The sequence below is a fragment of the Sabethes cyaneus genome, chromosome 2 (genome assembly GCF_943734655.1).
Source record: "Sabethes cyaneus chromosome 2, idSabCyanKW18_F2, whole genome shotgun sequence".
Taxonomy (NCBI): domain Eukaryota; kingdom Metazoa; phylum Arthropoda; class Insecta; order Diptera; family Culicidae; genus Sabethes; species Sabethes cyaneus.
In genome coordinates, this window is record NC_071354.1 from 35,333,912 (window position 1) to 35,349,934 (window position 16,023).

Here is a 16,023-nt window from a genome sequence, read left to right on the forward strand (position 1 = left end):
AGGATAAACTTTTGGCCAATCTCACTAGAAATTAAACATGGGTAATGAACAATATTGGATTTCAATTGTATACAATATCTACCGGGTATTGACTGTCTTGTTCCTCAAAAATAAATTGCTTATAATGTTTTTAGATTTTTTGCAGATCAGATATCTCAGCTGTTCGTAATAACAGTGAAAAGAAACACGAATCGGTATACGATCTGCCGAATGTGCATCGTGATGCACGCAGCTTGCGGGTGATTTAAACAATGTGTGTAATTGCCAAATTTCTAATTCGTACTTAGTTTTCGATTTTGTTCTCTGTTTTGTACTCCTACTACAAAGCTGTTTATTTCAATTTATTTTGCGTTTTTGTTTCATTTGAGCACCTTTCTCATTTACGCTTACGATGCAAAGACTCCTACTAAGTACAGTGCTTAATGCGCAACTTTTCAACAGGACTAAGACTTTCTGCAATATTCAGTGCAAAGTTTTATTAGCGTAAAATATAGAAAAAAATATTCAGCTAAGCTTGTACTTGACCGAATCCCAATTGCTGGGTCATCCGTTGAACTTCTGTAATAAGATTTTGTACAGCAATCTCGTACAATTGCAATTGTTTACCGCAGAGCGCCAGTTTGCCTTGAAATGCTTTTCCGTTACAACGGGTTCAGGAGGATGGCGCAATGTTTCTCGACTAGATCGAGCTCTGGCGTGTCGGGAGAGATCTTGTCGTTGGACGCCCCCCGCAAGATATTGGGGAAATACCAATCCATGACCTTTGTCACGTAACGACAGGATGCCAAATCCGACCAAAACAGCACGGAACAATCGTGTTGCTTGAGAAAAGGTAGCATGCGTTCACGCAAGTTTCTTGGTTGATCCCGGTCGTAATAAAAATTTGGCTTTTTAACTTTTAGGTATAGATAGTTTACCAAACTAAATATTTCTTAGCGAGCTTCGATGGTTTCATATGCTTGAAAATGTTTGCACCAAGACCAACCTCATATTTTTCTTGACCTTTAATGAGGTCGGGCATGTAATTATTTTTTATGACGGTAGTTTTTTACAATCGACGCAGAGGACGATAGAAGAAAGTAATGAAACAAAGGAGTTATTAGTATCCAAAAAGAACAGGGCAAGGCGCGAAGTGGAAAGGGAGGATCATTCGAGTAACGTTTAAGAAGTTGTGTACCGGTGCTCAAAACCCAAGCTATGTGATCCGCGGATCGAAACAAGCTATGTTCGGAGCCTATTATAACCGCATTCAAATCCACTTCTCCTCTCAGGCTCCATGGACACTGGCGTGCCCAGGCCGGGACGCGTGCCCCTTCTCATTAAAATTTAATCTAAAAGAAAATAATTTCTGTAATCTAGAAATCCTGATTTCAAGTCCAATTTTAAGTCTAGCTTCAAGTTTTATTCCAAATACAATTACAAGTGCAATTGGAACCCAATTTAAGCAACTTTAAGTTGAATTTTGAGTCCAATTTCACATTCATTGCCAAGTCTAATTTCAAATTTGATTTGAAGTCCAATTTCAAATACAATTTCAAGCCCGATATCATGTCCAATTTTAAATGCTTTCCAGTTCAACCTCAAATCCGATTTCAAATCCAAAAATTTGTTCGGTTTGTCCAGAAAGAACAAGATGGAAACGGGACCTAAAAAGAGAAAAAAAGTGGAAAAGAAGAAAACGAAAGGAAAATTGCGGAAAAAGAAGAGACTGAGTAGAAAAAGAGAGAAAGCGGAAGAGGAAAGAAGAACAATGAGAGATCAGAAGGAAACCAGAGAAATAAAATGGTGACAAAATAGATAAAAAAATAGAAAAACGGAACAAAAATGGGGGGGAAATAAGAAAGAAGGAAAAGGATAAAATATAGGAGCAGAAAAATTGAGAAACGAGATCAGGAGAATGGAGAAAGAAAATTATAAAGAGAAGACAAATAAAAAGAAAAACAGAACGCGATAGAAAAGGAGGAAAAGTAGGACATGATAAGAACGGAACAGGCGAAAACAAAAAATAGAAAAGTACTTAACGAAACCGAAAACAAAAAGAGATATAAATAGAGAAAAAATGCGCCCAAGAATGGAAACAAAAAGACGAAAAACGGAACAGCAACAGTATTGAAATAGGCGAAAAATGGGACAGAGACAGAAGAGAAAGGGGAAATCAGGCAGAGAAAAAGAAAAAAACGACAGCCAAGGAAAATGAGAAAACGAGGTCAAACAGGTCAATATAAAAGTTGAAAGCCGAAACAAAATTATTTCTTTATTACTTTATGGAAACGGGTGGAAAATGGGACAGAAAAAAGAAAATTGGTAAAATCGGACCAAGAAGACGAAGAAAGGAAGATAAAAAAATGAAAAAGGGAGCCGTAAACCGAATAATCGTGACAGAGAAAAAGATAAAACTGGGAATCTAAAAGAGAAAAAAAGTGAACAGACGAAAACAAAAAACGAGAAGGAGAAGAGTTAGAAAAAGACGAATAATGAAAACGAAAAAAGAAAAAAAGGAATAGAAACGGCAGAAGACGCAAAAAAAGTGAAAGACAACGAAACGAAGAAAAATGGTACAATCAAACATAGAACAGAAAAAACGAAAATCAAGAGAAAAAGAGGGAAAAAAAGAAAAGTGAAAGCAAAAAGCCCGTACAGAAAAGAAGAAAAAACGGAGCAAGAAGTAGAAAAGAGAAAAAATAAACAGAAAATAGATAAAACGAGTGAGAGTAAGGCGAAATATGTCAATCCTAATTTCAAGTTAAACTTCGTTTTCAAGGCTAATTCAATATCCGACGTCACGTTCTATTTCAAGTCCAATTTCTAGTTGAATTTGAATTCTAATTTCAAGTCCAATTTAACGACAGGGTCGTCAGAGTCCATTTATGTCAGTCAACATGGCACCTAATATCACCCTTCCCTTCTCTTCCCTTCTTCAGTGTACCAACATGCTACCATAGACTCGAGAAACCATTACAAAAATATTAAATTAGTTCAACTAACCTGCTAGCCGTAATAAGATCTTGCAACTCGAAGTACTAAACATTGCATTCTATAAGTTTTGTTACTTTTTCGGTCATTAATTACACTAAATACTGAGATTAGCCCAATTAATACCAACCATGACCAATTAATATTCATCACTAGATTTTCACTTTTTGGCCGTCGGTTTTTCATTAATTTTTTTCAGCCGTTTTAGTCGTCAAATCACTCGCGAAACTTAACTTGAGGCACAAAAAAACTTTAATTTACCACCCGAACAGCTATTTAGAGAGATATTATAATAATTTTGCTCAAATTGTTCACTTGAATTGATAGGAAAAATTTCACTTCGTTTCGATTGTAATTCCGAATCCGCGACCGTCGTTGTTGTATACGTTGCCAAGGGAACGGACGTTTATATGGAGTGATGCCAACGTAAACATTTGAGCATGAAATTGACCAATTATTTTCGCTATTAAATTAAAAGTCGTAGAGTGTTGATAATATACTTATTCAATGATAATAAAATTCACCGTAAACGATATTTTATGTGATAGAATTACTGTCGGATCTAGCTCAACAGCAAAAATAGATACGCGATTCTACATTTCATAATTGTTCATAACAGATTATTACCTACTACTAGCAACTCTATCTCAACAAAATGATAGTGGCAACAAGTACTGAAATCAGTAAAAAAGCAACTGGACTCTGACGACCTTCACCTTAAATCCAATTTACATCCAACTTCGTTTCTAATTGGAACCGCCCAATTTAAAGATCAGTCGTCGTAACGGGTGACAACTAAAATTTTGGATTTTTTTTCTCAAGCTGTCAAAAAAAGACAAAGATACATGAAGAAGATCTGATTTACCGAAATTAAAGATAAATTATCCATTGTTGAAAAAACAATTAGTGTACATTTCAAAACGGTCCGTAATTGGCTGTTCGGCGAAGCATCCGTTTGATGTCCGATCAGGAGCGTTGTACGGCCATCATGCCAACTTTACGAATGCATCTCTTGATTCTACCAATCAACTGTTTGCAATTCGTGGCTCTCCAATTATTTTTGTACACCAAGGAACACAAAATCTCGAAAGAAATCTTCGACTGGGCGCACTAAGACAGATTTTTTGGGTCGTGGTTTTTGGGTAAATGTAATGCGATGTTGCTCGCTATCCGGCCAAAACACGTATTGTCCATTTGCATGATATTTTTGTAGAAACGGTATCAAAATTTTCTACAAACATTCGTCTGGCACAACTTAATTGATAGCCAAACCAGAGGGATTGTTTTTGAAGCAACGAGAAAGAGAACGATGTCCTTCTGCATCCATAATTTTGGCTGGTCTTCCACTACCTTGGTTGCGAATAGTTGATGGGTATCTTAGCATATGGTAAATAGTCAAGGCCGCAACATATTCGCTTTTTAAAAGTTGTACCGTACACTTTTTGCTGAGATTTCTGTGGCAATTCGTAGAAGTGTACAACGCGCTCCCGAAATGCTTCTTGTTTTGTCGTCATTTTAAGTAAAACAAGGCAAGCATAAACAAAACAAAAAATATTGACAAAAAGAAGAGAGAGATCTAACACATACATACTCTCATTTCTCTCTGAACTCGTTTGTTGTTGAGTATAGGGGCCTCAAAAAATTCCAAAATTTTAGCTGTCACCCGTTATGTTCGCGTCTCGGTTAGGCTTGCTTGATAAAGTCAGTAGGATCATTGCACTAGTCCCGTAATTCTAACATCCTGCTGCGAAGTTTGGGCGACAATGAAGGATCCAGTCTCAGAAAGACGTTTAAGGCTAAGGCTTATTTTCGATTCTAATTTAGAGTTCAATATCGTGCACAATTTCAAATACAATTTCACGTCCTATTTCAACTTCAATTTGAAATCCAATTTCAAGCCCGATTCCAAGTCTAATTCAATTCCAATTTCAAGTCCAAATTCAAATAAAAACTTTAAATTCTCTTTTAAGCTCGATTTTTTGTCTAATTCCAATTAAATTTCCAGTCCAATCAAAAATCCTACTTCAAGCCCACATTAGAACAAATTCAAGTCTCGTTTAATGCCTTATGTCAAGTCCCATTTGAAGTCTAATTTCAACTTTAATTTCTAGTCCACTTTCAGGACTAATTCCTGCACCAATATCAACTTCATTTTAAATCCAAATGCACCCAAAACCCAAAAGTCCGGAGTTTTCGACCTAATCGGCTGGTATTTTTTGAGAAATGCAATAATAGAATCGCCATCCTACGATTACTCGATTTTCCAGGTCGAATCATTCATCTAAAAGGTCAGGTGCCTTATCTTTTGTTTTTGTCTGGGCGCACTAGTGCCTGTGGATCGCCGGTATTGGTATTTTCCCCCTTCCGGTTGCCGTATAGTTAAAACTCCTACTCAAAAAGTTCTTCGAAGTGAGCCTTGATGTAGGTTTCGTCGTCCTTTATCACACAAGCGCACTTCATCCGCTCCGTCGAGTACAGTTTCCAGGATAATATTTTGACCGTAGGTCGGATTTTTTGCAATGCACTAGCAAAATTTTGATGCGTTGCTCCTAAAGAGACTATAGATTACAGAGGCGACAAGGTACTCAAAATCCGCTAAATACAGTGGACCCCCGTTCGTTTGAACGATTCCTCATGCAAACTAACGGGGTTAGTTTTTAATTTGAACAACTGGTAACCCTAAATATGCTGGAACTTGTGTGAACTGGCTGCCCTGCTCTTTGTTATTGTTTTGGTGGTTTGATTCAGTTGGCAGTTGCAAGCAGCGAATATTCATTCTCCGATCGGATTTCTACCATAATCGTTGGGAAAACGCAAAGTGAAACAGATTAAACACGCTAGATCTGCACAAACAAATCGTGTTTATGTGCATTGTCTGCATCAGCAAACAATGTCATATTGAGTATGACGTTTGAACCATTTTTAATTTGCACGTCGTGCAAACCAACGGGGTTCAAATTAAAAAGTGTTCAGATTAAAAACGGTCAAACGAACGGGGGTCCACGGTATTGGGTAGTTTGTGGTAGTGGGACTCCAACCCACAATTTCTCGGTTGGTAGCCGTGTGCTTTACGCATTTAAACTATACCACACCCATGTATTAAGTAGTCTCAGATCCGAGAAATTATGGGTTGGAGTCCCACTACCACAAACTACCCAATATATATTTTTAGCCGCAGATCAAAATTTTCCCAGTATTTAGTCTAACATTTTTCGCACCAAACGCTCCTCTGCTTTAAGGTTTTTGTGTACCAAGTCGCCTCTGTAATCTATCTCTGTAGGTGCAACTACAGAGACTATAGATTAGGCGACAAGGCACTCACGAACCGCAAAATTTTGAATCATAACGGAGAGTTACCTTTGTTTATGATGGTACTCTCCGTTTTGATTCAAAATTTTGCGGTTCGTGAGTGCCTTGTCGCCTAATCTATAGTCTCTGTAGTTGCACCTACAGAGATAGATTACAGAGGCGACTTGGTACACAAAAACCTTAAAGCAGAGGAGCGTTTGGTGCGAAAAATGTTACACTAAATACTGGGAAAATTTTGATCTGCGGCTAAAAATATATATTGGGTAGTTTGTGGTAGTGGGACTCCAACCCATAATTTCTCGGATCTGAGACTACTTAATACATGGGTGTGGTATAGTTTAAATGCGTAAAGCACTCGGCTACCAACCGAGAAATTGTGGGTTGGAGTCCCACTACCACAAACTACCCAATATTTTTAGCGGCAGATCAAAATTTTCCCAGTATTCAGTCTAACATTTTTCGCACCAAACGCTCCTCTGCTTTAATCAAAATAGAGTTTACGTTTGACCGCGAAAAAGTCAGAGACAGTAAAACGAAAAAAAAAACTCAAAACCCGCTAAATTTTGAATCAAAACGGACAGTTACCTTTATTTTTATGGTACTTTTCGATTTGATTCAAAATTTAGCGGTTTTTGAGCGCTAAGTTGCCTCTGAACTAGTCTCTGTAGTTGCTCCTCGTGCTTGGACGCCATTTTGATAGCTGAAAAGCAAATGTCAAAATCCAAATAGAGGCGTTAGGCCAAACTGATATTCATTCACGGCCTATTATTCTGCACTTATACATCTACAAAACGAGGGGAGTTCAATCAGATTTTTTAAATACACGTTTTAAAGAAACGAGTCAAGTTTAAGTTGAGCAAATTTTATTCTGAGCATGTTGTTTCGTTTAACCGAAAAAAATCATTTATTTATTGATGATGCAATACCATACCTACTAGCAGTTTTATTAATTTATTTTCAAAACAAATTGCTCATGCATGAAAGCGATTCAATTAGGCACATGACCGACTACCCGACAAGACATGACAATTGATTTGGTTGTTATTTTTCGTTATGATTAAAAGACTCGCATTTTCAATATAACTAAAGAGAATAAATAATTTTCCAATACCTTTACGGCAAGCACAACAATCAAAGTGGCAATTTGTTCAGTACTTCTTCAAAAAAATTAGTTGCAGTAGTTGTAAAAATGCGAGTTAGACCTCAAGATTAGCTTTCATTTGAGTACTTCTTCTTAAGTTTTCTATCTAGCACGCTCTATGCTGCACAACATAATTGGTTTGCCATTATTTCAAAATTTTTCACAAAAATATTACATATTGAACATTTTGTGTCTCATATTAATAAATTCGCAAATCGATACATACTTTAGAGTAGTGGCAGTGAAACCCCGAAAAAAAACAAACTTTCGAAAACTATTGATTTTTGGGTACGCACTTTCGCGGATAGTATTTGCTCGTGATACCTGTTTACCGTAAAAAACGAACCGCGCGTGGTCCCGTGATCTCCCCAAGTGTTAAAGAGCCATAAGGATAAGATTAGAGTTTCCTTCTTCGTCGTACTCCCGCTCAACGAGCGTTTTATAAACTGTTTCTTGTTTCTCTTAATTATCACGGAAATGACATTTGCCAGTAACCAGTGATTTTAGAATCTCATAATACCTATAATACAAGCGGGAGAAGTGTAGCGAACCTTTAATACTCATACATCTGTGTTTCTAACGAATAAAAATCCATAGAAAAAAAAACTCGCGAGATATTAACCAACCCAACCGATCAACTGACGAATTGTTTTGTCCCTCGAATTACCCCCCCACCCGCCTTTTCTAGTGAACGTAACGGAGAAAACGCTCCAAGAAAGCGAAGACGAACTGAAAGACATTATCTCGAATGCGATCTTTCTGAAACCGATCGCATCGATCAGAAGCTGTAGCATACTGCACTCGGTCGAAGATCTTAGCACCGATTCCACCTGCGTGTACAAGAACCGTGCCAGCGGTTACGATTCGCACCGCAACAGCAAGCGCGTCAAGCAAGTTTTGCAACAGCAACAGCAGCAGCAGCCACAAAATACCACTCTACCACCTAAAACGGAACAACCACCGCAACTGCAGGGACTACTGGAGCTGGGCAGCGAACTGGCCGTGAATAAGCTCCCGTTGGATAACCCTACTACCGTGCCGCCTCTAAGTAACCAGAGCAACAACAACAACAACAACAGTTCATCGCTATCGCAGAACAACAATCGAGGCTTGAGCAAAAGCATGATCATACCGACGCCCGTTGGGGATTTGTCCAACATATTTGATGAGGATTATGTCGAATACAGCCGGGGACTGTTGGAGAAGATTAGTCGGTGAGTATAATTTTTCTGACAAGTTTGTGACTGAGCCTGTTCAACGTGGTTCATAACTTTCTTTCGTCTATTTCGGCTAGGTACCTGGACATATCACTACTACAAGAAATCACGTTCATTCTCATGTGCCTGTCCGTGACCCTGATGTCGGTCGGATGTCCATACATGCTGTACTACCTACCGGCGTATGCGATTTCCGCAGGTAAGAAGATTCAAATTTGACAGGCAGTATAGTTAGTATAACGTTACTGAAATCGAAAGACACCATGCGTCTCCAGCATCATAAAGTTTTGGTGCACTTTATATGTAGGGCCCTATTATGTAAATCACGTCGAATGTCACTTTGTTCAATGAGTCTACTGTTGGTATTATATAGGTCACACGCGACACGATTTTTTCAAATAACTCGACTGAATCGACGGCTAAAAAATCAGTGACTTAGCTGGCAGCAAATGACAAGTGAATTTGTTTTGTTTTGGTCGTCTTCGGACCGCTATGCCGTCCGTTTTTCCCATACTCGACACTCGACAGTGACGGTAAAAAAATCAATTTTATCCCTGCACTACACTAGGGTAGAACACCTTTATTTTGGCAAACTACTAGAAATAGATATCTACCGCCAGGAATGGCTGCAAGTTTTAATTTGGCTGTCCCTGATAAATCTTACTCGACCGCAACCCCCGTATTAAAGTTAGACATAGTCCTAAGTCAAAAAGATTTTTTCGGTAAAAAAACTAGGTACCAAAACTCTGGAATAACTCTTAAGATTTTTTAATGTATTTAATGATAGATTATTTGCAGTCTTTTGTAACAATTTTCGCGTCCCATCTAATCACTTTTGCTAGCCTGCTATTCTTTCAAATCAGTTATCCGATTGAGTAACATTTGCAAAAACTGACAAATTCTGCGTTCGTTGCAAGGCCATGCATGGAATTCATTTTTAACGAAAAGGAAAGCAGAAAGGTCGGGAGGTCAACGTGCCCACCCATCACATCTTTATTGATTTCAAAGCAGCATACGATACAGTCGATCGAGACCAGCTACGGCAGATAATGCACGAACACAGTTTACCGGATAAACTGACGCGACTGATCAGAGCTACATTGGATCGACTAACGTGTTTCGTGCGCTTGGGGACACCCTCGAGACGCGGCGAGCAAGGTGTAAGACAAGCTGACAGCTTATGCGGCATGATGCTCAACATCGCTCTTAAGGCGGTGATTCCACAAGCGGGCATCGAAACGAGAGGCATGATTTTCACCAGGGGTAGCCAACTCCTAGGGTTTGCAGATGACTTTGATAACTTGGCCACTATAGTACTAGTAAGGAAATCCAGCAAGATATCGGGCTTATTTTGCCCTTCGCAAAATTAAGAAACATACGCCACCGTACTTTTCGAGTCTACTTTTTCCTTCGCAAGACGCTTCGATTAAGGAGCATATGCCGCCACACAAAGCTGACGATGTACAAAACACTAATCAGACCGGTAGTCTTCTACGACGTACGGTCACTTGCCGTATTTGAACAAAAAGTGTTTTGCACTTTTTTTGGCGGAGTACAAACGGATAGCTGAGAGTGGCGTAGGCGTATGAACTACCAGTTGCAGGCACTACTTGGAGAGATTCTCATCGTGCACTTGGCGAGACTACGCTGGGCCGGCCCCGTCGCAAGGATGCCGGACGACTGAGCAGTGAAATCCCTTTCCTTCAAGAACGCCACCGGCACCAGGAACAGAGGGGCCCAACGTGCTCGACCAGGTTGTAGCCAACTTGCATGTGTCGAGACGCGCAACGAATTGGCGATAAGTAGCCCAAGGCCGTGCACAATGGAGAGGAATTCTCGACACGGCAAAAACCAACCCGGCGCTCGGTTGGTAAACACACACGGCACCGTACGAAGCTGACAATGTACAAAACCCTTCATAGACTTTGAAGCTGTGACGGTGCTCTCGGAGCACAAACTTGGCAGGCCATGGTGGGCGGGACACGTCGTAAGGATGCCGGACCGCAGTACGACGAAAACAATTCCCCAGCTAGCACCAACTTACTTACTTACTTATTTTCTCATATAAAGTCTTCGAGATCCCCAGCTAGCACCAACTCGTATATCATTGTACGAAATTTATCGTAAATATCTCATAACAAATTCGGAATCGTAAATAAAACCTAATAAAGCACGCACAATTGTGTATGACCCATGATTGTGGACTGACTGTACATATGAAAACGCTAGAAAATGAACAAGAACATCATGCCCAAAATTTCCGAAAGAGTTGACAAAGAAAAATCTACAAGATTGACGACATCCTGGAATAACACAGGTACCTATTTCAAATTTTGTTTTAACATCTCATCACCGTTGACCAGTAGGCTCGTGAGCCAATATTAGGTGGGTTTCAAGGTAGCCCGTGCTACCGCGAATCAAATGTCATAATCAAAATCAATCGAAAGTGTCTATACAAGACATTTTCATGGATTTCAACGCAGCGTACGATACGATCAAGCACAGCTAAGTGTATACGATTGAATCTGTGCTGTTGGATATGGAAGTATCAACACGAGTGGTACAATTTCCTCAACAATCATTTAAATTATAGGCTTTACTGATGAATTTGACATCATAATCCGAACTTGGAAAATACTATTTTTTCTTCCTCAGCTCAGCTTAGAACCGGGGTGGCACGCGTTGTATTTAGAATTTATCTCCATGCCAATCTGTCATGGGCAACTCCAACCCGTCAATAATTGCTTCAGCATCTCGACACTTGCAAATCAGCGTCGATCTAGTCTTCTAATACGTTTTGAGTACCTCTATCATGTACTAAAGAACCAATTTTCCACCACGCAAAATTAAAATGCTTTAGTGAAAAATTTTTGACGCAGGACTACGTCTAAAGGTGCGTTTAGATTGGCAACATGTGGCATGCAACTTTTTTCAAACTGTTGCCCGATGTTTCCATGTAACTATAGCAACGTATCACAAGTATTCAGGTAGCGAAAGAAGCAACGTTTAGCAACAATTAGTGACATGTCGCATTCCGCATGTTGCATTCCACATGTTGCCAAAAAATTGCACAGTCTAAACGCACCTTAAAATGGCAAGTTTTGGGATAGGGTCAGGGTTGCCACATGATTATTCTGTCTTTAACAGATATTTGAAAGAAATCGCCTATACAGAATCTGTATGCGAAGAATGCAGATTTTTGCCAATTACACAGATTAAACAGATTTTTGAACTTTTACATGAGAGCGAAAGAGACGGAAATAGTCAGCAAAATGACTCTCCGTCTCTTTCACTCTCATTGTTTTGCATTGGGCAGATTTTTGCACAGATATTTTTCCTCACAGTACAGATGGCCGTCCCAACAGGTCGAAGATTTTTTCCGACGATTCGTTCTATATAAATTTGATATCTGTGCTTGGGAAGTATGCCAGAGTGCAAAACCACCCCTTTTCTTCAACCGATATCATCTTTAAACATTGAATCTAGCCCAATTTGATGTCCTGATAGTGAAACGTTAAAGAAAAGTGAGTGGCCATCCTTCACTTTTGCGAGATTGCATCCGTATACTGCAAGAATTTTTCAGAACAGTTGCACAAAAACAGAGCTGAAGGGATATTTTGTGCACATGATGTGACGCAGCAATTCTCAAAGCGAGAAAAATCAGCGACTTTTCATTTGCTGCTTTACATCAGTTAGTTGCTTGCAATTATTTACATAGTTTTAGTTGTATTTCTGTTAAGCATACTTCGTCAGCTGCATATCAGTTTCAAGTCAGTTAATTAAAGGTAACTAGTACTACAAGTCATGCAAAAATTATCAAAATGCGAAATCATCGCTAATCATTAGAAGATGTCTAAATGCCTGATGGTTTAACTGTTAGTGGAACAACAAACTTTAAGAAACTGATAAAAATGATATACAGTACAGACATTTAGGATATTTAAACTTAACTTCATTTAATAAATGTATATAACTGTTTCAAGGCATTTAATTACAATACGGTAAATTAAGAACTTGCGTAACAAACTGCTGAACATTTTCAAATTGTGAAGCATTGTCGAATTGTATCCGCCTTCGTAGTCCTACGTGAACCCCTCGTTCGTTCTCCTAGGTATAGACCTGCAAATTGTTTTCATTCACTTCCCGTGGTCGAATCATTACAAAATTAAGATCAAAATAAGTAAAAACGTCTATGAATCGAAATCTACAACTAAAATGATTGATTCTTTCAAATTTTTTCGACAGTCATGTCCCTTTATAATTATTTTATGAATAAACTCTCATCTTTCATATATTATTTATTGCCGGAACTCCGACTTTCAAGAATTTGATGAATAGCATTATTATTAAGTCTTGTAGAAAGCTTTATAGCAATGAGACCTTTCATTTTATAATACACTAGCTGACCCGACAAACTTCGTATTGCCACAAATTAACCTGTGTTGTACATAAATCATGAATCTCGGATGATGTTTGTCACAATCTCGAGTTTTGCAAGCCCCCCAGTGGGCGGCGCTTCCGACGGCGGGTCACCGCCCAAGCAGCACTTGCAACATCTTCCATGTGGCTATTAAGTCTTGTTTAAATTGCAAAAAACTTCACCGGTTACAGTATTGAAACACGCAACAAATAAGCAACTTCATGTTATTAATATGTTGGATTCAGGTTATCCAATACTTATACTGGCTGTCACAAATATATTAGTCTATATCTAGTAACATGAAACTTCATCGCAACATCGTGTTATTATAATGCCATTGCTAAACAATAATGTCACATGATGTTGCATCATGTTGATTACGGCATATTGTTAAATAAAATGTAACCAAACAAATACAACCAATGTAACATCATATTCTGCCATATTTTTATGAAAAAATATTTTTCAACGAAGGAATGTTTTTATTTTAACAATAATTACACGAACATTCATCAGGAATCCATGGCATTTACTAAAATATTATTTGATTGCAGTATCTAGTTCGATTTTACACCGCATTTTTCCATCGTAAACGAATTCTTAATCTGGCTGGGTTAATTCTTTAAACTTGAAAATAAATAAATTAATAACTTTCACGAGGCGCATCAAATAATACAAAGCAAAATTATATTTTGCACGATAAATTTTGAATGGCATGGAGATTAGCTCATAATAGGCCCAAAAAACTAAAGTCGCATTAAGAATATTAATATAAATAATTTTCGTCTTGGAGCCCTGAGAGGAAATCCCGGTTCCCGCTAAACATAATTCGTGATGAAGTTGCTCATAATTGTTTGGTTTTTGTGCGAGGAAAAAAAGAGAAGAAAGTATTTTTGTTTTTGTTTTCACGCAAGTTTTGATAACGCGGCATAGGATTTCGTGGGAGTGCGAAGAGGCTTAAAATCTCTTTTAGTATCGTAGTCGCGAATGGATAGATAACGCGCATTGATGTTCCATAAAACATCTGTGTAACAATTGGTTGCATATAGGCTCCACCTCTTGCGCTTTTTCAATCACATAACAGTTCGATAAAGGTAACTGATGCGAACTTTTACCATATTTGAATGTTTCAATTAGAGTTGGTAAACGGCTAGATAATGCGGAATATAGACCCCATAGTGGTCGTTAGCCTCTTATCCAGCAACTCCGATCCCGACCTCCTCGTGGTACCAGCCGGAATACGAGCAACCTTAGCGGAGATCGGGTAACCAACCCCGGTGGAAACTAAGGTCGTATACTAACCGGGAAGGAGGTAGTGAGTCTCGGCACTATAAGATGGCAGCCCCATCACGAGACTCGGTTGTGTTGCCCCAGTACGGCTACACACCTAAACAACACAAACTAACAACATTCAAGCATATTCGGAGCGGAATATTCGGCATCGACCTAGGCGACGAAATAAGGACGACGAATGGAGACTCGGGACTTGGAACTGCAGATCGCTAAATTTCGCAGGTTGCGAGCGGGTGCTGATTGAACAGCTGGAACCCCGCAAACTCGGCATCGTAGCTCTGCAGGAAATCTGTCGCAAAGGAGAGAAGGTATGGAAGATACGTGGCGGAAAGGCCCAGTTTTACCAGAGCGGTGGCGCTACCAACGAACTGGGAACGGGCTTTGTAGTGCTGGGCGGAATGCAGGATCGCGTGATAGATTGGAAGGCGATCAACGAGAGAATGTGTGTATTGAGGATAAAGGGCCGTTTCTTCAATTATAGCATCATTAACGTGCACTGCCCGCACGAAGGTAGACCCGACGATGAGAAAGAAGCGTTCTACGCGAGGCTGGAGGCTACGTACGACAGCTGCTCGTCACGGGACATCAAGATCGTCATCGGGGATATGAACGCCCAGGTCGGTAGGGAAGAAATGTATAGACCGGTGATAGGACCCCATAGCCTGCACACCGACACAAACGATAACGGCCAACGATGTATAAACTTCGCAGCTTCCCGAGGCCTGGTGATCCGAAGTACCTTTTTCCCGCGCAAGGATATCCACAAAGCCACCTGGAGATCACCTGACCAACGTACAATGAACCAAATTGACCACGTTCTCATAGAGGGCCGGTTCTTCTCTAACATCACGAACGTACGCTCCCGTCGGGGTGCGGATATTGATTCTGACCATTACCTAGTAGCAGTACATGTGCGCTCAAAGCTGTCCACCGTATACCGGACACGTCAAAGCCGCCCTCCTCGGCTGAACATCAGGCAGCTAGATAACCCACAAGCTGCCGAGAACTACGCGCGAGTACTGAATGAGGCACTGCCTTCTTCCGAGGAGTTAGGTGCTTCAAACCTCGAAGACGGTTGGGGCAGAATACGCTCGGCCATCGGAGAGGCCGCTACCGCGGCACTAGGTATTGAGCCTCGGAGTACACAAAATGATTGGTTTGATGGGGAATGCCAACAAGCGGTGGAGGAGAAAAAAAACGCTTGGAAAAATTATCTAAGTATTGCCACTAGAGAGAACCTGGCCAAGTACCGACGAGCTAGGAACCAGTTGACCACGATCCTGAGGAGAAAAAAGCGCCAAAAGGAGGACAGAGATCGTGAAGAATTAGAACAACTATTCCGAGCTAATGACACGCGCAAGTTTTATGAGAAGGTGAACCAAACTCGGAAGGGCTACACACCGAAACCTGACATGTGTAGGGACGAGGGAGGGAATCTAATTACAAACGAGCGCGAGGTGGTCGACAGGTGGAAGCAGTTCTTCGATGAACACCTCAATGGCGAAGTCGCAGAAGGAGGCGGAACGGAAATTAACCTAGGAGCGCCCATGGAAGATAGTGATGTCCTAGCACCTGATCTCCAAGAAGTCAAACGAGAAATCAGGTTGCTGAAGACCAATAAAGCCGCTGGGAAGGACCGCCTACCGGCAGAGCTTTATAAACATGGCGGG

General features: G+C 40.0%; 1 protein-coding gene across 1 annotated transcript in view; it reads left to right on the forward strand.

Moving 5' to 3' along the window:
- LOC128735273 (uncharacterized) overlaps positions 1-16,023 on the forward strand; it is a 55,100-nt gene that overhangs the window by 22,514 nt on the left and 16,563 nt on the right. The window contains exons 6-7 of the mRNA XM_053829767.1: positions 8,112-8,637; positions 8,718-8,839. Coding sequence (XP_053685742.1) covers positions 8,112-8,637; positions 8,718-8,839 — 648 coding nt within the window. The remainder of the gene's footprint in view (positions 1-8,111; positions 8,638-8,717; positions 8,840-16,023) is intronic.